Source organism: Microplitis mediator, chromosome 8, assembly GCF_029852145.1.
Source record: "Microplitis mediator isolate UGA2020A chromosome 8, iyMicMedi2.1, whole genome shotgun sequence".
Taxonomy (NCBI): domain Eukaryota; kingdom Metazoa; phylum Arthropoda; class Insecta; order Hymenoptera; family Braconidae; genus Microplitis; species Microplitis mediator.
Window position 1 is genome coordinate 631,843 of NC_079976.1, and position 19,374 is coordinate 651,216.

At 30.7% G+C, this 19,374-nt stretch overlaps 6 protein-coding genes and 1 long non-coding RNA gene across 13 annotated transcripts in view; 5 read left to right on the top strand and 2 right to left on the bottom strand.

Annotated features, from left to right (window-relative positions):
• Positions 1-531, top strand: part of LOC130673051 (aldo-keto reductase family 1 member B1-like) — a 109,554-nt gene extending 109,023 nt beyond the window's left edge. The window contains exon 7 of the transcript XR_008990825.1: positions 510-531. The gene's annotated coding sequence lies outside the window, so the exon portion shown is untranslated. The remainder of the gene's footprint in view (positions 1-509) is intronic.
• A 1,802-nt stretch (positions 532-2,333) lies between these two features.
• Positions 2,334-2,795, top strand: LOC130673239 (heterogeneous nuclear ribonucleoprotein A1, A2/B1 homolog). The gene has a single exon (XM_057478197.1). The coding sequence runs from the start codon at positions 2,334-2,336 to the stop codon at positions 2,793-2,795; it is 462 nt and encodes a 153-aa protein (XP_057334180.1).
• A 16-nt stretch (positions 2,796-2,811) lies between these two features.
• On the bottom strand, positions 2,812-4,352 carry LOC130673059 (uncharacterized). Its single transcript, XR_008990826.1, has 3 exons — positions 4,152-4,352; positions 3,977-4,067; positions 2,812-3,884 (listed from the first exon to the last, which is right to left on the bottom strand). It is a non-coding gene; the product is annotated as an uncharacterized LOC130673059 (long non-coding RNA).
• On the top strand, positions 4,067-5,226 carry LOC130673057 (uncharacterized). Of its 3 annotated transcripts, none has more exons than XM_057477951.1 (3): positions 4,067-4,424; positions 4,719-4,890; positions 4,972-5,226. In XM_057477951.1, the coding sequence occupies exons 1-3, from the start codon at positions 4,407-4,409 to the stop codon at positions 5,139-5,141; spliced, it is 360 nt and encodes a 119-aa protein (XP_057333934.1). In that variant the 5' UTR covers positions 4,067-4,406; the 3' UTR covers positions 5,142-5,226. The 3 variants fall into 3 exon arrangements, with proteins under 3 accessions (XP_057333934.1, XP_057333931.1, XP_057333933.1); XM_057477948.1 differs by having other exon boundaries at positions 4,071-4,275; positions 4,334-4,424; positions 4,719-5,226; XM_057477950.1 differs by having other exon boundaries at positions 4,071-4,256; positions 4,334-4,424; positions 4,719-5,226.
• Positions 5,227-5,889: 663 nt separating this feature from the next.
• LOC130673062 (E3 ubiquitin-protein ligase RFWD3-like) lies at positions 5,890-8,829 on the top strand. The gene is made up of 2 exons (XM_057477956.1): positions 5,890-6,288; positions 6,374-8,829. Exons 1-2 carry the CDS (start codon positions 6,279-6,281, stop codon positions 8,317-8,319), a joined length of 1,956 nt encoding a protein of 651 aa, XP_057333939.1. The 5' UTR covers positions 5,890-6,278; the 3' UTR covers positions 8,320-8,829.
• Positions 8,830-10,257: 1,428 nt separating this feature from the next.
• LOC130673068 (ubiquitin-conjugating enzyme E2-22 kDa) lies at positions 10,258-13,227 on the bottom strand. The gene is made up of 5 exons (XM_057477969.1): positions 12,547-13,227; positions 11,652-11,804; positions 11,502-11,584; positions 11,178-11,341; positions 10,258-10,904 (listed from the first exon to the last, which is right to left on the bottom strand). The coding sequence occupies exons 1-5, from the start codon at positions 12,607-12,609 to the stop codon at positions 10,768-10,770; spliced, it is 600 nt and encodes a 199-aa protein (XP_057333952.1). The 5' UTR covers positions 12,610-13,227; the 3' UTR covers positions 10,258-10,767.
• On the top strand, positions 12,053-19,351 carry LOC130673066 (ribose-phosphate pyrophosphokinase 1). 5 transcript variants are annotated; one of them, XM_057477962.1, is made up of 7 exons: positions 12,053-12,203; positions 14,087-14,297; positions 15,602-15,785; positions 16,472-16,495; positions 17,463-17,686; positions 17,751-18,084; positions 19,033-19,351. In XM_057477962.1, exons 1-7 carry the CDS (start codon positions 12,170-12,172, stop codon positions 19,123-19,125), a joined length of 1,104 nt encoding a protein of 367 aa, XP_057333945.1. In that variant the 5' UTR covers positions 12,053-12,169; the 3' UTR covers positions 19,126-19,351. The 5 variants fall into 5 exon arrangements, with proteins under 5 accessions (XP_057333945.1, XP_057333944.1, XP_057333947.1 ...); XM_057477961.1 differs by lacking the exon at positions 16,472-16,495 and adding an exon at positions 15,987-16,043 and having other exon boundaries at positions 12,054-12,203; XM_057477963.1 differs by lacking the exons at positions 12,053-12,203; positions 16,472-16,495 and adding exons at positions 13,663-13,792; positions 15,987-16,043.
• The last annotated feature ends 23 nt before the right edge of the window (positions 19,352-19,374 follow it).

Consider the following 19,374-nt stretch of genomic DNA (forward strand, 5'->3'; position numbering starts at 1 on the left):
AATTCCCAAAAATATAATAAGTTACAACTAAAATACGATAGAGCATATAATATATTATTAAATTAAGTATTGATATGTAGAAATAATCCCGCGGAATGGCGTTTATCGCGTACTGTACGCGGTGTCGCTTTAATCAGTCGTACACTCGTTGTCATTAATGCCTGGTCACCTGCATGGCTAAGATTCTATAGTCTGGGGGACCAGGCATTAATGACAACGAGTGTATTTACGAACCGTGATAGGATATCACATGTGACGAATGCTAACACTGATATCTGGATTAGTAAGACCTTGAGCTTCGGTTTTTTACCCCCACCATCAAGGCGCAATGTCTTAGGTTTTGAATTTAGATGGTGAGGGTAAAAACCGAAAATATTCGAAACGCAAAGTCTCATTAATCCAACTATACTGAGAGGGTTCCCTTCAGTTAGAATGCAATTCTCATACCTCCACCATTAAATGATGAGCAAGCTCTCAGTAGTAGTCTCACTATTTTTGCGTATAACGCAATGATACTGAAGTCAGCAGACAATTAAAATTTTTTGGACTTTTTTTTTAACAATTAAAATTTAAAGAAAAAAAAAAAATTAAAAATATGCACATGTAGAAAATTGAAAAAATTAAAAGAACAATTTTTTTTTTATAATTTATCGTTTTTTAAAAAATCCAAAAATTATTAAACGTCTGCTAACTTCATGATCATACAACGCTGCGTTATAGCGGGAAGTTACAAATAGTAAAAGGGGCGCATACATGCACTACTACGATTTAAACGATACTCACACAACCTCACTGAGAACTATGGCACGCCGTTATATTATATAATGCCATAAAATTTTTTAACTAAATAAATAATAATTCTATTTTTAAAATTTGAAGAAATATTTAAAATTATATTTTTTTAACTTCCCGCTAAGAAAATCGACGATTTTCGGAAAATTGGGAAGTTATGGTTTTCACCCCGATTTGCGAAATTTCATCAGATGTCGACGTTTTGAGGTCCTAGGAAGCTATTCTGACTATTTTCAGAATGATGTCCAAGTGTGCGTGTGTGTGCGTGCGTGTGTGTGTGTGTGTGTGTGTGTGTGTGTGTGTGTGTGTGTGTGTGTGTGTGTGTGTGTGTGTGTGTGTGTGTGTTACCGGTCTATAACTTTTTAACTAATGAACCGATTTGGATGGTTAAGGCAGCAGTCGAAAGAGCTTATTGGCCATCAACTTTTCTGAAAACTTCAGATCATTTGATCAAATAGACTCGAAAATATTAGCGGATTACGGAAAAAAAAATTTTTTTTTTTTTTAGTTTTTTATTGATTTCTCAGAAACGACTTATACGATCAACTTCAAAATCTAATCAGCTCTAGAACTTAATAAAACGCGTCGATTGCCGCCTTAGCCATCTCAATCGGATAATTCGTTCGAGAGTTATCGCGGGAGAAAGAAATGGCAAAAAACGGTTTTTTGCGAATATCTTCGAAACAACTGAACCAAACAATTTTTAAATTTTATCAGTTCTAGAACTTAATAAAATACGCCGATAACCGCCTCAACCATCAAAATCGGTCTATTCGTTCCTGAGATATCGTGGGAGAAAGAAATGCTAAAATCGGTTTTTTTCGAAAACAATTGCACACAAAAGTATTTTCGAGCTCGAAGAGCTCGAAAATGTATCCACAACATTGTTTTCGAGCTCAAGGAGCGTGCCATATATATACCTGCAAATAAACAAAATGTTTTCTTTCTTTTTTCAGTCTCGAATGAAGATATGGCCAACGCTCGGCTAAATGATCAAAAAAAATTTTTGACTGTCGTTGGAAAAATTGATGACGTAAACTCTACCATACAATCTATAAAGAATTCTAAGGCGCCTGACGGCGACGTCGGCCTGTATAAAGGAGTCTGGATGAAATCCTTAATTGCAAAAAAACAAACACTTATACGCACAATGCAACATTTAGAAGTGAGAATCGAATTTGCAGGCGATGACACCGATTTATTCAGCCCCAGTGACCTTCAGGATATGGTGGCTCGACTGACGGGTGGAATCTAGGAAAACTAGATATCTAATAAAATCTTTTTTTTTGTTTTGTTTTTTTTTTTTGCATTTATTTTTCATTTTTTTTTAAATTAAAATTTTTTTTAAATAATAATAATAGTAATAAAAATAATAATAACAACAATAATAATAATAAAAATAATAATAATAATAATAATAATAATAAGACTTATCCTCACTTACGAGTGCGTCGGATTGAATACTCGGGTTCCAGTCATTTTATAAACACCACACATTTGTTATTTGTTGTCAATAATATTTTATTTACCACCCGTCCAAAATGGTCAAGATGGAGCATGAAGATGGAAAAAATGAAACAGAGCATGCCCGTAAATTATTTATTGGAGGTCTGGACTACCGAACAACAGACGATTCGCTGAAGAAACATTTCGAGAAATGGGGCGAAATAGTCAACGTCGTCGTGATGAAAGACCCCAAGACCAAACGTTCACGAGGCTTTGGATTTATAACTTATTCACACGCGCACATGGTCGACGATGCACAGAATGCAAGACCTCATCGAGTCGATGGCCACGTTGTTGAGCCGAAACGCGTGGTCCCGAGGCAGGAGATCGGGCGGCCCGAGGCCGACGCCACCGTCAAGAAACTCTTTCTCTGTGGACTTAAAGACGACCTCGAGGAAGAAGATGTGAGACAGTATTTTCAGAGCTACGGAAGTATAAATTCAATTAGTATTGTCACTGACAAAAAGACTGATAATTATTTTTTGTTAAATATATGAGAGCTCAAATTATTGAGATTTAAAAATATATATATGATATAAATATAAAATTATTTTTGTCGCTCATTACAGAGAATTATATTGTAGAAGCTTTTGAACAGCAACCACTTGCATTTTAAAATCATAATGATAATAATTAAAGCACTTTAATTAAATAAATTTTATTATTGCTATTAAATAATTTATTTAACGTGCCATCGATCTTTCGTTAAAATAAGTAATTTGTAATTAATTTTTGCTTCAACTAAACTCGGAATGTGACGGTGAAGTTTTTTGTAAGGGTTGTAGAAACTCTACCCTACAAACTAGTTGGTACCCTAGTGGATCCGAATTGCGGTAATTACCTTAATTTACGGCATTTTATCCGTATAACTACGGTAAGTAATTTTCAAATGATTAATTAAAGGTAGAAAGAGATAGTAATATCGCTGTCTCTATTCGAATACCAAAGAGGCAAATAATATTTTGGTATTAGGGGCGCGAATTATTGTTGTACTGACAAATTTTGCTACTATTTCAAATAGTCAAAATAAAAAATTTATTATCGTAGATAATATAATTGAATTCTCTCTTACTTCGTTACTTAATTAATAATCATTACAAGAATTTATCAATACAAAATTAATTAGAATGATAGTATTAGGTAGGTAATTATAATAATTATTATTACTGTAAGTATGTGTCAATATAGTATGAAGCATTTTTCTGTACATTGTCCATATTTTCCACACCTATACTCATTATTTTATTCACGATTTCAGAATTTTCTTCCCTGAAATCCATGTACTTTTTTCCATAATCCGTATTCTTGACGAACTGATTGGCATAAGTACATTCTTCTAAACGTGAATTTATGATATATATCTGCTGGATCAGTACTGATATAGTAAAGGTGATCCATTTCAATTGGGAATCTATATTTGGTTCATCCGGAGGATTAGATTTAAGGTAGGATCTGCATTTCACGTAGCGGTCAAGCCTTATAACATTTTTTTCAAAGCTACGACAGTCGCTTTTAATATAGACGCCTGGGTATTTACTTTTACTGTGACATTCTTCAATGCAACTACATTCTTTTGCAATGTCTTCCTGAATATATTACAAAAAATTAAAAATTAGCAATTAATTAAACACATATATTTGATTTAAAAATATAATTTTACATATTATCTTAAACTTACCATTATTTTTGAATTAACGTTTTTTTTTATCCTTAAAACTTTCGATAACCGTTCCAATTACTGGTTGAACGTGGAATTTATATAATCTAACCTAAAATAAATATTTTATAGCATTTAGTCAAGTTACATTATTATCATACTCAATAAAAAATAATATTTTGAAATATATACATACAATTGTTTGGATAAAATAACTTGTACGAGATAAAACGAAAATAAAAGTTTTATATATATATCTGCGTACAAGAGATGGATCACTCACGCTCACGAATTGTGAAAAGTGAAAATATTCTATAAATGTCAGTCACAATTGCAACAATTGTTACTTGACTAAATGCCATAACATATTTATTTTAGGTTAGCTTATCAAAATTCCACGTTCAATCAGTTATTGGAACGGTAATCGAAAGTTTTAAGGATAACAAAAAACATGAGTCCAAAATTATGGGTAAGTTTAAGATAATTTATAATTATATTTTTTAAAAGAAATGAGACTGAAGTTAGCAGACAACTAGTAATTTTTAGATTTTTTTTTTGAACCAATCAATTATAAAAAACAAAAACTAAAAATATGCACATGTAGAAAATTAAAAAAACTACAGGTGCAATTTTTTCTTATAATTAATTCTTTCTAAAAAAATCCTAAAATTATTGGACGTCGCGTAACTTCAGTATCATTAAAATTAAATAAGTGCATGTTTTTACTTTCTTGTTAATATTTAATGTTTTGTAATATATTCAGGAAGGCCAAATCGAATGCAGTTGTACACGAGCCTGTTTCTGCACATATGCGAATTTCGATTCGATTCAAGAGTACTGTTTAGATGGAGATTTTTTCTTTAAAGAACTTGATGATGTTATTAAATTACATGCAGATTTGAAAAAAGGGATCGAACCGAGGATTAAGCCCAATGGTAAAACATTCAAAGAAGCAGGAAAAGATTTTTTCGAGTACCGTATGGTCATGATCATAAATGCATATGATTTTATTCTAGACGTTGAAAAATGTACAGGTACAAGTGAAATCATCAAGGGTACGGACTACGAAAAAATCTACCTCGAAGCTAAAGAAAAATATTCAGAAGCTATCGATAAACTTATGAAAATTAGCGAGGAAGATATCCGGCGGTTGGAAAATGATTGTCATTACGAGATTGATTTGTGATTACCTATTAATCAATTACTCTGTACTAAAAAAAATGTCATATTTTGTATCTGAAAGTACTATTAAATAAAATAAAATAATCAAAGCTAAAGTATTTAATTTCTCAAATTTATATTCCAATTTTAGAGTCTTGCGGCTACTTCAGTGTTTTTATCTAGCCATAGATTCTCATCGTACTATAAAAAATAATTTTAAAGAAATTATCTTTTGTGATTAAGATTTTTTTTTTTAATTCCAGTTTAAATTTAAAATTTTTAGATATCTTTCTAGGTACCAACGCTCTGCGTTAATAATTAACATCAAACAATTTATGATACTAAAGTTAGCAGACGTCTAATAATTTTTGGATTTTTTTTTAGACGAGAAGCCGAAAAAAAAAAATTGCACCTTTAGTTTTTTTTAAATTTTCTACGTGTGCATATTTTTAGTTTTTGTTTTTTTTTAATTGATTTGGTGAAAAAAAAAATCCGAAAATTACGAATTGTCTGCTAACTTCAGGATCATAACAATTTAACATTTTGTCTTTTTTTTTTCAGAAAATCTATTGTTATAACAAAAAATTTTAACAAATTAAAAAAAAAAACAGATATTACAATTTACTATTTTTTTTTACCTTACGCCGATAAATGAGTGAATTGCAAAATAAAATGAACTAAAAGTAACTAGAAGACTGACAAAAAAAAAATCCCTAAAAACAGATGATGAGGTTTTGTAATTTCTCTTGTCTTTTTATAACGTATATGTTGTGTTTACATGATCCATATAAGTAGAACAAAAGATTTCGTATATTTATATATATTTACATATATCCTTTTTTTTACAGTTATTAATTAATAATTCATCTATTTGGCAGCTTTTTATTTTATTTAAATTATTACAATAATCAGCATTAATTTACGTTTTAAGTGAAATTAAATTTTTATAACAATAATTTTGAAAACCTGAATCACAGAAAGCTGATTTGTGATGTGAAATATATTTATTTGCTCGTCAGCTGTGTGTTGATGTCAGATATTACGTTTAGGTGAACGTCATTTTGTTAGAACTATTTATAAAAAAAATATTTACCGTTTATTTGTCAAGGTTAGGCTGTCAAAATAAATTTAAACTGGCGATTTGATGGTTACATAAAAGAAAATGGAATACAGTACGTATTTATAAATATATATTTATTTTTTTTTATATATTTTTTGGTCTTGAAAGTGAAAAGTTAATGAAAATAATTTTTTTAGACGAAGTAGAGGGTCAAGTGGAGCTGGTGGAAGCTGTGGAACGAGTACCAACAATAGGGAACGAAGTTGTGATAGATAACAACCAATTGTGGCAGCCAATTGTCCAAGAAGCTGAAGCAGCTGGATACAATTACGCAGAACCAGCTGAGTGGCAAAATGACCAGGATGTCCAGGAAGTAGCAGTGAACCCTCTGGGTCAACCTCTTGATCCGAATGTTCAAATTAACCAACCAGTCCCGCCACCGCAAAACATTCCCGCAGAAGAGGATCCAGTTCCCTGGAACCCGAATGAACGTGACCATAATTTTGCTCAACAGCAGCAGCAACCTGAGGATCTTCCGGTGGCGCAGGTGGACGTTGCTGAGATCGAGGCAGTGCCGGACCCGCCAATCGTCGTGATAGATGACGACTCGGATGATACGCAGGACCAAGACGTCGACGAGGAAATTGAGATGGCCAAGAAGAAGTTGAAACTCGATATCAAGACCAAGGAGGACAAGGCTGCTGAAGAAGATGAAGACAATGATACGGGACGACTGTGTCCAATTTGCATGGACTACTGGAGCAACAGCGGAGACCATCGGCTGTGTTCGCTCCGTTGTGGTCATCTCTTTGGGTACTCTTGTGTCCACAAATGGCTGACGGTCGCCTGCACCTCGGGCAACCGTCGGTGTCCACAGTGTAATAAAAAAGCCACGCAGAAGGACATACGAGTGATATACGCGACCAGTGTCTCAGTGATAGACACCGTGGAGATAGACATGCTGAAGAAGCAGCTTCTGGAAGTAAATGCTGAGAAGAATCGAATCGAACTCGAGCTCTCCAATAGCCAGCTTCGTCAGCGGTCTTATCTTGACCAAATAGCAAACCTCCAGAAGCGGATCGTCGAGCTCGAGCGTCAGAAATCGGACATGTCGATTCGAATTAACGAGTCCATGAGCTCGGTGGCCAAGAAGTTCCACTTGGACCACACAGTGGACATTTGTAAAGAAGGCGGTTGCCGTGTGCTGGCCTACAACCCCTGGTACGGTTGTTTAGCAGTATCACAGCTGTCGCGCAGTGCCTTATTTACCGGTTACGGTGTCAAGAAAATACTCACAGATAAATTTCAAGCGATGCCACTGTTTATGTTGCACACCCAGCAAATACGAGACATAGCTTTCCACCCGGTCCAGCAGTCGCTGCTGCTGAGCATCAGCTTCGATCGCACTGCCAAGCTGATGGACGTACAGAACAATGTTACTGTCCACGGGTACCCGATAGACTCCCAGGGCTGGAGCTGCTGCTGGTCAGGCGATAACCCCAACATCTTCCATGCGGGGACCCAGAAAGGCTCAATTGTTCAGTTTGACATCAGGCAAACTTCCGGGGCCGTCGACACCATCGAAAGTCCTGGTGACAGATCACCCGTAGTGTCTCTGTCCACCGTTCCGCCCAATTCCTCAACGGGTCTGATCCGGGGCGGGTTCATAGCCACTAGACTGAACACCTGCTTCGCTTACGAGCCTTGGAACAACGTGTACGTGCCCAAGCAAATGTTCCTCGAGGGTCCCTTCATGTCAATACGCTACGACGAGAAGAATCACCACGCGCTAGTCTCCTCGAGACCGAACTCACGGCAGCCGCAATCCAGACACCTCGTGCTCTCTATCGAGGCCGGCAATGAGAACTCTGTCGTCTGCAACATCGTCCACACTTTCCACGCAGGCAACTCCCAGAAACTCATGTCCCGACCTTGTCATGTGAACCTGCAAGACGACACTCTCGTGGCAGCACATCAAGAGAACACTAAAAGTATTCCCCTGTGGAGCATCGGAACCGGAAAGCAGCTCCACAGCATCCAAGCTCATGATCCCGCGCTGGACATGGTCTCCTTTGCTACCAACGATAAGATTTTCTTGGCTTCTTTGTCGGAAAAGAAGCTACGGCTTTATAACTACGACTAGTGTTTACTTATAAATAAAATAAAAATTTAATAATCATGATAATGATGATGATGATGATGATGATGATGTTGATGTAAATGATTACCATTTACATGTTAATACACTTGTACAAAGACATTTTAATTTTTAAATAATGTACAAAATTATTTACATTCATGAAACTATTAAATTCATTTACTCATTACTGATTATTAATTATTATTATTATTATTAAGATAAGAGACCCAGTACTTCATCACCCATGTATTTTATTTATATGTCAGTATTTACTGAATTTTACTAGAAATAGATATAGAAATCCATGGCGTGATCGAGTACTAGATCTTTTACTTAAATTATTATCACTGAAGAAATTTTTTTATACGTTGACTTGAAATATTTTCTAGCTCTAAATGTTTTTTTTTTCTTATGTCTCATAGATAAGTTTATTGTTTGCGTATTTTTTTCTACTTAGACAAAATAAAATTTTAACAAAAGTAAATTGTAACTGTCGATAAATAAATCTTTTTTAAGATAATTTTCCAGTTTTTTTAAATTTATTTATCAAAGTAGTCCTGTGTTTGTCTTGTTCTTTAGGAAATATTCTCTATGATACACGGAAAGATTGGAACCTGAGTGGTGACTGTTCTGCACCCGACTCAGTTTGGTGCTGGAAAAAAATCCTCGATTGTGCAACACCACACTGATTACTGTGCGATAATTGAGTGATATGCGCACACGACTCCGCACAGTAATCAGTGTGGTGCTGCAGCACAACCGAGGATTTTTTTCCAGCACCGAACTGAGTCGGGTTCCAATCTTTCTGGGTACCAATTGATTTAGTAGTTAATTTAAATGATCATCGACTTGTCCTGTTGCTGAATCGCAAGATCTTGCTAATTATTTTCATTAAGGGCATTCTCAGACAGTACCCCCCACTTTTTAAAAATTTTCAATGACTTTCAACTGTCATAAGCGTATCAAATTTTTATCAATTAATTAAAAAAAAATTAAAGCATAAATTGAAAAAAGGACAACGCAGTCGTAATTTCGCCGATATGTAGATTTAAAAAAAAATTATTTACACTTGATATTAATTAGCAGTTGAACAAAATTCGTTAAATAAATTTCAGTAAAATTGTCATGTCAATTTTATGATTCGAATTTTTAAATTTTGGCGGCTAAAATTTATTCAACAAATTTCGTTTAACTCCCAATTGATATCAATTGTAAGTAATTTTTTTTAAATTCTGTATCTCAACGAAATTACGACTACGTTGTCCTTTTTTCAATTAAAGTTTTAATTTTTTTTTAATTAATTAATAAAATTTTAATTCGGTTATGACAGTTGAAAGCCATTGCATATTTTTAAAAAGTGGGGGGGGGGCACTGTCTGAGATTGCCCTTAAAAGAACATTAAAACCTTAATTGAAAAAAGGGCAACGTAGTCGTAATTTCGTTGAGATATAGAATTTTAAAAAAATGACTTTCAGTTGATATCAATTGGGAGTTAAACGAAATTTATTGAATAAATTTTAGCCGCCAAAATTTAAAAATTCGAATTATAAAATTGACATGACAATTTTACTGAAATTTATTTAAGAAATTTCGTTCAACTCCTAATTGATATCAAGTGTAAATATTTTTTTTTTAAATCTATATATCGACGAAATTACGACTACGTTGTCCTTTTTTTAATTAATTTTTTAAATATTTTTTAGTTAATTGATAAAAATTTGATACGCTTATGACAGTTGAAAGTCATTGAAAATTTTTAAAAAGTGGGAGGTACTGTCTGAGAATGGCCTTAAAGTCTTGGAAGACTCCAAGTCTTCTTTGAAAGAGAAATGCGAGTTGATAAGATGTTTTATAAAAGTTTTTATGCTTTTAAAATAAAATAATAAAATGTATATTTAGTAATTGACGTTACTTATAATAAATAAAATAGAAAGACAAATAAAATTAATTTTACAAATAGTCCTTTATTTTACTTGACAATTTACAGGGAGAAAGTAATTATCTATAATTTAAGGATCGCATTAATTGAGTAAAACAGCAAAAATATTTATCTTTCAACATTTACATAATTTATTATTTATTTAGTTTTTTTAAATCGTGGAATGTAAATTATTTCGATTTTAATTTAAAATCCGATTCCAAGCGTTTACCCAACACCAAAAAATATACAAAATTTTTATTTTCGATTCATAATTCAACTTCCAAGATAATTCGTTACTTTTATTATTATTATTTAAATTATTTATAATTATTATTATTATTATTATTATTATTATTATTATTTTATAGATATAATACATTGGTATAATTGGTTCGCTAAATAGTTGGCCGAATTGGATTTCTATTATTTAAATAAACGTTAAAATTTATCTGCTTTTTATAACTCGAATTTAGAGGGTGATTGAGACAAGGTATGAGGAAAAAATATATAAAAAAACAATGCAATAGACACTAACTGAATAATTGCTCAGTAGCTCGTTCCAAGTCCCAGTTGTAAGAAGACAGAGCTACTCTCGCATTATGTTCGTCGATGCCCATGTCTGTTAGTCGTCTTATTTTATCTGTTAATTCGGGCATTTTAGCGGGACCTGAAGACAAAATTATCAACAATTAATTACTGACTGATTGATTGTCATGAATTAGTATATTACTTACCTAGGCCAGTAAGATAAGAAGTTTCAGATCACATGTAATTGTTGAGGCTGACAAACATGTGGTCTGAGGCTTTCTTTTTTACTGGCCAAGGTGCGTATACTTTTCTGCTCGACGGAGCCGGAAAGTTGCAACTGCGCTCAGGGCAGCGGCCCGAAATTTACCACTTTCCGGCCGGAGGGCAGAAAAATTTATTTTTTGAATATTACCTCCGGCATACATTGAAGTCCAGTGTCTAGCTGTTTGACGAAACATCTCAGGGTGGTCTTTATATTGTTTAGCAACTACCGCATCCTGAGGATCATCTGGCTCTGCTGCTGATAATAACGCTTGCAAACTCAGTAGAACTGTTCTGAGAGTCATAGCTGCTGCCCTGTTATTTTTTTAAATTATTAAAAAAAAATTTTTTTTATTCAAGTTTAAAAGAAATTGATAAGAAATCAATGAAATAATTTTTTTTCGTTAAAAATTTCACAAAAACTACTGAAAAAAAATTATTTTATTGTAAAATTGAAGAAATAAAAAAAAATTACCATTGGTCTTTTAAAATATCTAAACAAATAGCACCAGTTACTGATGATATATTAGGATGCCAAATTTTTGTGATGAATCTTACCTGCAAAAATAAAGTCATTAAAAAATTGCTGATCGTAAGCAAACTTTTATAAACTATAAGTACATACTTTAGGTGGATTAAATGGATAGGTCTCGGGTACTTTGATTTCCAACACGAAATTACCACCCTCGTACGGCGTGTCTGGTGGACCAGCAATTTCTCCTTTCAATTCAGTAAAACTGTCATTGACCAACTCGACTCTGATTGCGCACTTGGCTACCTAAAAAAAATTATTATTCATTAATAAACTAAATTACCAACTCCATTACCCCCAAATAAAAATACTCCAACTGCAGTACAGATAAAAAAAAAATATTAATAAATTTTTCTAACGAAATAACAAAACGAAAATAATCAGAAGTAACCTCCTGACATCAACTGACGATAACAACAAAATGGTGAAACCAACGTAATAATATATATATTTTTTTAAAAAGATAATTCAATTTATTATTAAATATATGTCATATTGTGTCATGTACTTTTGAGGCTAGATCAGTTTAAATAAAATAATGCATTTAAAATAGATCATTAAATAAATTCTGTTAAAAAAAAATCTATACGTAAATTAAAGTGAAATAAATTATGGATAAATCCGATCAACCAGATGACACCCAGGGTAAATTAATATCCTAAATAAATAATAAAATATTAATATCATATATCAGCTTAGCAAATTGATCAATAATTTTCTATAAATAAATACTTATTAATACCCAAATTATTTGTAATTAAATTATATATCTATTTATATTATTATCATTATTTTGACGCGTTTATTTAATTTACTATTTCAATGTCAAATTTAATTCAATTTTAAAATAAATATGAAATAATATATTACGTCAGAGGTGGAAAAATTGGAAAAATTTTGTTATTGATTTTTAATCAAATAAATTGATGATAAAAAAAATGATTAATTGATTAATTGATAAAGAAAATGAATTAATTGACTAACTTACCTCTTCACTTTTTATAACCTCTTTGAATTCCCGTTTTATTCTTTGAGCCGCGATATTTGCCATTATTATTTTAATTATTTATATAAATATTCATAAAATAAAGTACGCGATATATTAATTTATTTAAATAAATATATGTATATATATAATAATAATAATATGACTAAAACATAATAACAATTGTTTATAAAAATAATTTTTTGATCGATTGATTATTTGAATGAATTAATTTTATATCGAATGCGACATAAAGTTAATTACAAATAATCAAGTTGTTAATTAATTAGGAATATATTTTAAATTATTTTGAGGCTAAGCACGGGGTGGATTTGAAATTTACACGGTTGTTGTTTCTCGGAGTATTTTATTATTTGTTGATTATTTTTTATTGATTTGTGAAAGAGCCTCGGGTTGGTAAATTTAAACAATATTTTAAAAATTTAAATAAACCCGGCGATATTAATTTTTGTTATTTTAATCAGACTTATAATTGTTACACTTAAATTTTACGTGAATTTTACCATCCGAGTTTACGATACGGATTTATTTGTTCTGTCGAAAAACTCAGCGCCACATTTGGCGATTATTTTTATTTATAATTTAACAAAACCTTTCACTTATATTATATATTTATCTAATAAAATACTTATATTTGTTGTATACATATATATATGAGGTATATGTTAATTATTTTTATTTTTATTGACTTGGAGTATAAAAGTCCCAGAGTTATAACGTCGAGAAAATTCTTTTGAATTCTGTAGTTTGAATTTTATTACCAAGATGGCGTTTCCCGCCTTTTTTTAAATTTCTTTATTTCAACCATTTATTATAAATATTTCATTACAAATTTCTTACTCATTAATTTTTTGAATAAAAAAAAAATTTTTTTGGCGCTCAAATATTTTACATTCAAATTTCAAATTTTTGCGCCATTCCGTTGATAACACGGAAAGCTCTACTATGTTTTTTTTTCTTTCCGTACCGCTTTTTTATAATTAATTACTCTAATTTTAATAATTAATTAATTCCTTAATTACAAAACAGAAATTTAAATTTTTAACTTTCCCGCGTATTTTAAAAATATCAAAATCTGCTGTAAAGAAAATGATAAAAATAAACACAATAAAAAGTGTAATAAAATTTAGCAGATGTACTCTCTAATTACTGAGTAAATAAAAATAACCTCAAAAATAATTAAATTGTAGCAAAAAGTATATCGTGTTTCAAAAAAATTAAAAAATAGGTAAGATAAAATAAATTAGAAAAAAAACAAGTAAAAAATATATGTATTTATTTAAAGTATATTTATCAGTGAGTAGACATAAGTATAGATATTGATAAGAAGTATATGTGTGTATATTTATATACATGTATATATGTGTGTATGCGAGTATATGGATGAGTAACTACAGGGACCAATGAGCGGTCTGAATAAAGAAACGTCACATCCGATAGTAGAATAAACCGGCTGTGATTGGTAGTTTGTTACAAAAATAATATTGGCAATGTTGTACGTTGTCGTTTTGTTGGGTTCCAGTGATGCCTGTATCTCAACCAGTGCGTGCTAAGAGTTTGTTACGCGCAAACTTGGAGCGATCACGTTGTGGAGTAGTTTTGCAGAGCAGAATGCCGAACATAAAAGTTTTCAGTGGATCCTCCCATCCGGACTTGGCCCAAAGGATCGTCGACAGGCTCGGAATCGACATCGGAAAAGTTGTCACCAAGAAATTCAGCAACCTCGAGACATGGTGAGCTACTATTTATTTATTTTTGTTTCACCGAACCGACCATTTAAATTTTTTTATTTTTCAACCACTATGCCGTTATGCCGCGTGTATCCAAGCCCCACGTTGCGTCTCATTTTCATTATATTCAACTCAAACAATTCGTAATTACCACGTGTTTAGTCATTATTTACTACTTACTCTAAATTATCGATTTATCAGATACATTGCTCCCGGTAATACTCGCAAATAATTTTTATCTCGTTACCATTCATGTTTTTTTTTTATTTCCTTTTAGTAAAATCAAAAATTATCATCACTTAACAATAATTATAATTAATAGAGGTGGTAATTTGATCTATCAGTTGTCGTCATATTTATTACGTCGTATTAAATCTATTTTGTATAGATTAGTTTATTGTATAATATATATTTTTCGTCTATTATTATTATTATTATTATCGATAGTTATTAATATACAATTAATTTCATTTCGTCCGCACGAAATTATTTAATCGATAGAAAGTTGACCTTGACGTTTAAAAAACATGAAATTTTTTTTTATTATTAATTGTAAGTATCAGTAAAATGATGGCCTTGAATGAAAATAAATCACTTGATCTCGATTTAAAATTTTAGTAATTATAAATGATTCTGAAGTTAGCAGACAATTCAAAATTTTTGGATTTTATTTTGAACATTTAAATTTAAAAAAAAATAAAAATCAAAAAATGCACATGTAGAAAATTTAAAAAACTACAAGTGCAATTGTTTCAAATATTTTTTTTCTTCTGGTTTATCGTCTAAAAAAAAAATCAAAAAATTATTAGACGTCTGCTAACTTCAGTATCATAATTATAATACGATCCTGAAGTTAGCAGACAATTAAAAATTTTTGGATTTTATTTTGAACATTTAAATTTGAAAAAAAATAAAAATCGAAAAATGCACATGTAGAAAATTTAAAAAACTACAGGTGCAATTTTTTCAAATTTTTTTTTTTTTATAATTTACTGTCTAAAATAAAATCCAAAAATTATTAGACGTCGGCTAACTTCAGTATCATAATTATAATACGATCCTGAAGTTAGCAAACAATTAAAAATTTTTGGATTTTATTTTGAACATTTAAATTTAAAAAAAAATAAAAATAAAAAAATGCACATGTAGAAAATTTAAAAAACTACAGGTGCAATTTTTTCAAATTTTTTTTTTTTATAATTTACTGTCTAAAATAAAATCCAAAAATTATTAGACGTCGGCTAACTTCAGGATCATAATTATAATTATTCAATTTATTAAATAATTAAAAAAAATGTTTTTTTTAGTGTGGAAATTGGAGAATCAGTACGAGGAGAAGATGTTTACATTGTACAGAGTGGAAGCGGGGAAGTAAACGACAATCTAATGGAGCTGCTGATAATGATAAATGCTTGTAAAATAGCGTCGGCATCAAGAGTCACTGCTGTGATTCCTTGTTTTCCATATGCCCGACAAGACAAGAAGGACAAGGTAGGGAATCACAAGGTGCATCTGATTAAATTATTATTAATATTTAAATTAGCTCACTAAGGCTAAGATAAATTTATTGTAAATAATTTTTTTGTAGGTGAAGGTTCTATTTTATTTAAAAATTATCTATCTATCTATCTATAAGTTAAGCTATCAAGTATACACATGTCTTGTTTGTTTTCTCTTATATTAAATTCGCAGGGAGGTGATGGTTCTGACAAGAAAGTTGTCATCAAGACAACCGAGTGGAAATTCAGGGTAATTCGTTGCTGTAAATTATATTTTATTTAATTAAATAATAAATTTCATTATTTAATTAATTAATTATTTAATCAGCTTACGCTGGGATTATTCTGGGAAAATTACAACAAAGTAATTTTGAAATAGATAAAAAGTTTACGCTTGATAAATCGGGTTCAAAAAAACAATAAATGATAATAAATTATTGCATGGACCCCCTGGATTTACATGATTTTTATCAATAATAATAGTGATAACCCAGGGGTTATCACTATTGCTAAATTGCAACGTCACAATTAAGAAATTTATTACAATGATAACAATAATAACATATATTTTTATTCTGTTAAAAGTATCGCTATTTAATTTAATTTTATTATTTATTATCGTCTGTTATATATTTAATAATTATAAATATTATTCTGAAGTAGTTGGGTAATTTTCAGGATTTTCTGCCCGACCTGACGACAGTGAGTATGCCGAGAAAAAATAAAACGCCCGTTAATTTACAATAACTTTTTATTTTATCAGCCGTTTAAAAAATTTAAATAAAAAAAAAAAAACGAGAGTTAGTTTTCGAGTGGAATTTATTTTTAAAATTATTTGTAGGACTAACAATTAATTCATCATCATTATTATTGTTTATTGGCTGCAGCGGTTCCCTATCCGACTTAATATTTAAACCGTCAAAGTATTTTATTTAATTCGAGGGCAAAATATTAATACGATAGCGTTTTAAATTATAACAGTTTAAAAGTTTTTTAAACTTTATTTTAATTGTCTATTTATTTTTTTATCACTTATCCTGGGGCTACTTATTCTCTTGGGTACTAACCCGCTTTATTATCATTACTACTATTTTACTAATTGCATTTACTTATTACTCTTTACTATTTTTTAGTTAGTCGCTACTTTACTAACTCATTTTTTTGCAGATTTATTTTATTATTATTATTAATAATAAAAATAATAAAAAATCTACAGTTAAAATTTTTAATGTCAAAATTATTTGAGCAATCAATTTTTTTACTCAGTAAAAAAATAATTAAAAATTAACTGTACGTTTTTTAAACTAAATTAACTTTAGATTAATTTTTAAAATGCTTTTACTTACAGTTTAAATTGCCGAGTCTAACTGGGGTGCATTTGCAACACGTCTTATCTTCTTACTTTCTTTTCGTAATTAAATATAAAAAAAATTTCAAATTCAAAATTACAAGTTTGCCTTGAAAAAAAAAAAAAAAAAAAAAAAAAAATCGGCAATTGTATTTTTATTTTGTCCTCGAGGCATCGACTTGACAATAAAAATTAATAAAAATTTTAAAATTACAGGATACCAGTTGCAAATGGACTTAAATATTTATTTATTAATTAGGCGGGAGCTTATTATTAACTTGAGTAATTATTTAATTGAATAATCATTTGATATTATTACAGAGTCGCGCGCCGATATCCGCGAAATTGGTGGCAAATATGCTGTCAGTCGCGGGAGCGGACCACATAATCACCATGGACTTGCATGCCAGTCAGATCCAAGGGTTCTTTGATATTCCTGTTGACAATTTATTCGCAGAACCGGCGGTACTTAAATGGATTAAGGAAAACATTAATGAGTGGCGGAACAGTATTATTGTGTCGCCCGACGCCGGTGGAGCCAAGAGGTAATTAAATTTAAAAAATGATGATGTAAAGCTGGTAATTTATAATTTTATTATTTTATGATAGAGTGACATCAATAGCCGATCGACTGAACGTCGAGTTCGCTCTGATCCACAAGGAACGCAAGAAGGCCAATGAGGTGGCCAGCATGGTCTTGGTCGGAGATGTCAAAGATCGCGTTGCCATTCTCGTTGATGATATGGCAGACACTTGCGGTACTATTTGCCATGCCGCGGAAAAATTACTTGAAGCTGGAGCGACTAAAGTCTATGCTATTTTGACCCATGGTATCTTCAGTGGTCCCGCTATCAGTAGGATTAATAACGCTTGCTTTGAGGCTGTTGTTGTTACTAATACTATTCCTCAAGATGAACACATGAAAGATTGTCCTAAAATTCAGGTAATTTTTTTTTTATTTTTAAAATTTATAGGTCGAAAATTATGATACTGAAGTTAGCCGACGTCTAATAATTTTTGGATTTTTTTTTAAACAACTTATAAAAAAAAATGTATTTGAAAAAATTACGCATATAGTTTTTTAAATTTTCTACATGTGCATATTGCACGCCTCGGAAGCGAAGCGGAGAGGTTGTGCTTTATAACCGACCTGTCAAGGTCACACGATTTCCACTCATTAAAGTGCATATATTTTTTTTCTATTACTCTTACACATTATGAAAAGCACATCAATATAAAGCTCAAACACTAATAAATAATCCTGATACTTTTTTTAATTTGTCTAATATGTATTAATATAAAAAAAAGTTCATTAAAAAAAATTTATCGTGGACGTCCATTAGTCTGTGGTTAAAAAAAACGGCGTGGTACGGATATCTCGAGAACGACTTGACGAAACTACTTAATTTTTTTTTCAAAATTTTCAGAAATAAGCAAAGAAGGTTCCTTTCGAAAATCACTACTGTAGGCCTTCTCGTTTTTTTAAAAATAAATCATTACGGTTAAAACCGGCAATCTTACATGTAAACAAACACACACTGCCGCCATTTTTCATTAGGAATGTTCTCCTTATTTATTTTTTTTTACTTTTATTACCGTATATTTACCATGGAAATTTCTATGGGAAAAGAGCGAGATATTCAATTTTATTCGAAATTTAACTTTTAAAAAAAAACATAACATGAGCTTTCGAGGCGTGCACTTTTGGATTTTCCAATTTTTTTTATTTTTTATTTTTTCATGATTGATTTGTTTGAAAAAAAATCCGAAACTTGTTAATTGTCTGTCAACTTCAGGATCATATAAAATTGATAATTTTTTAAATCAATAACTTGTAATATTAATAAATACAATTACTTTTATTTATAATTAATTAATTGATTAATTACAGTGTATTGACGTATCAATGATGTTTGCCGAGGCTGTAAGAAGAACTCACAATGGCGAATCCGTATCGTACCTGTTCTCGAACGTACCCTATTAAAAAACTAAATTATAGGATTGATATTGATATATATATATATATATTTTTTTTTTTACAATTCATTTTTTTATATCAATTATTATTTCTGACTGGATTTAAATCGGACGTCTATTAACAAATGACAATTTTTTTTTTTTTCAAATTTATATTAATAACAAAACAAAATTACAATTTACTGTGTAAATTACTGAGATCTTACATAAAATCCATTGTGATAAATTAACTGCATTCAATAATGAGTAGCTTAAG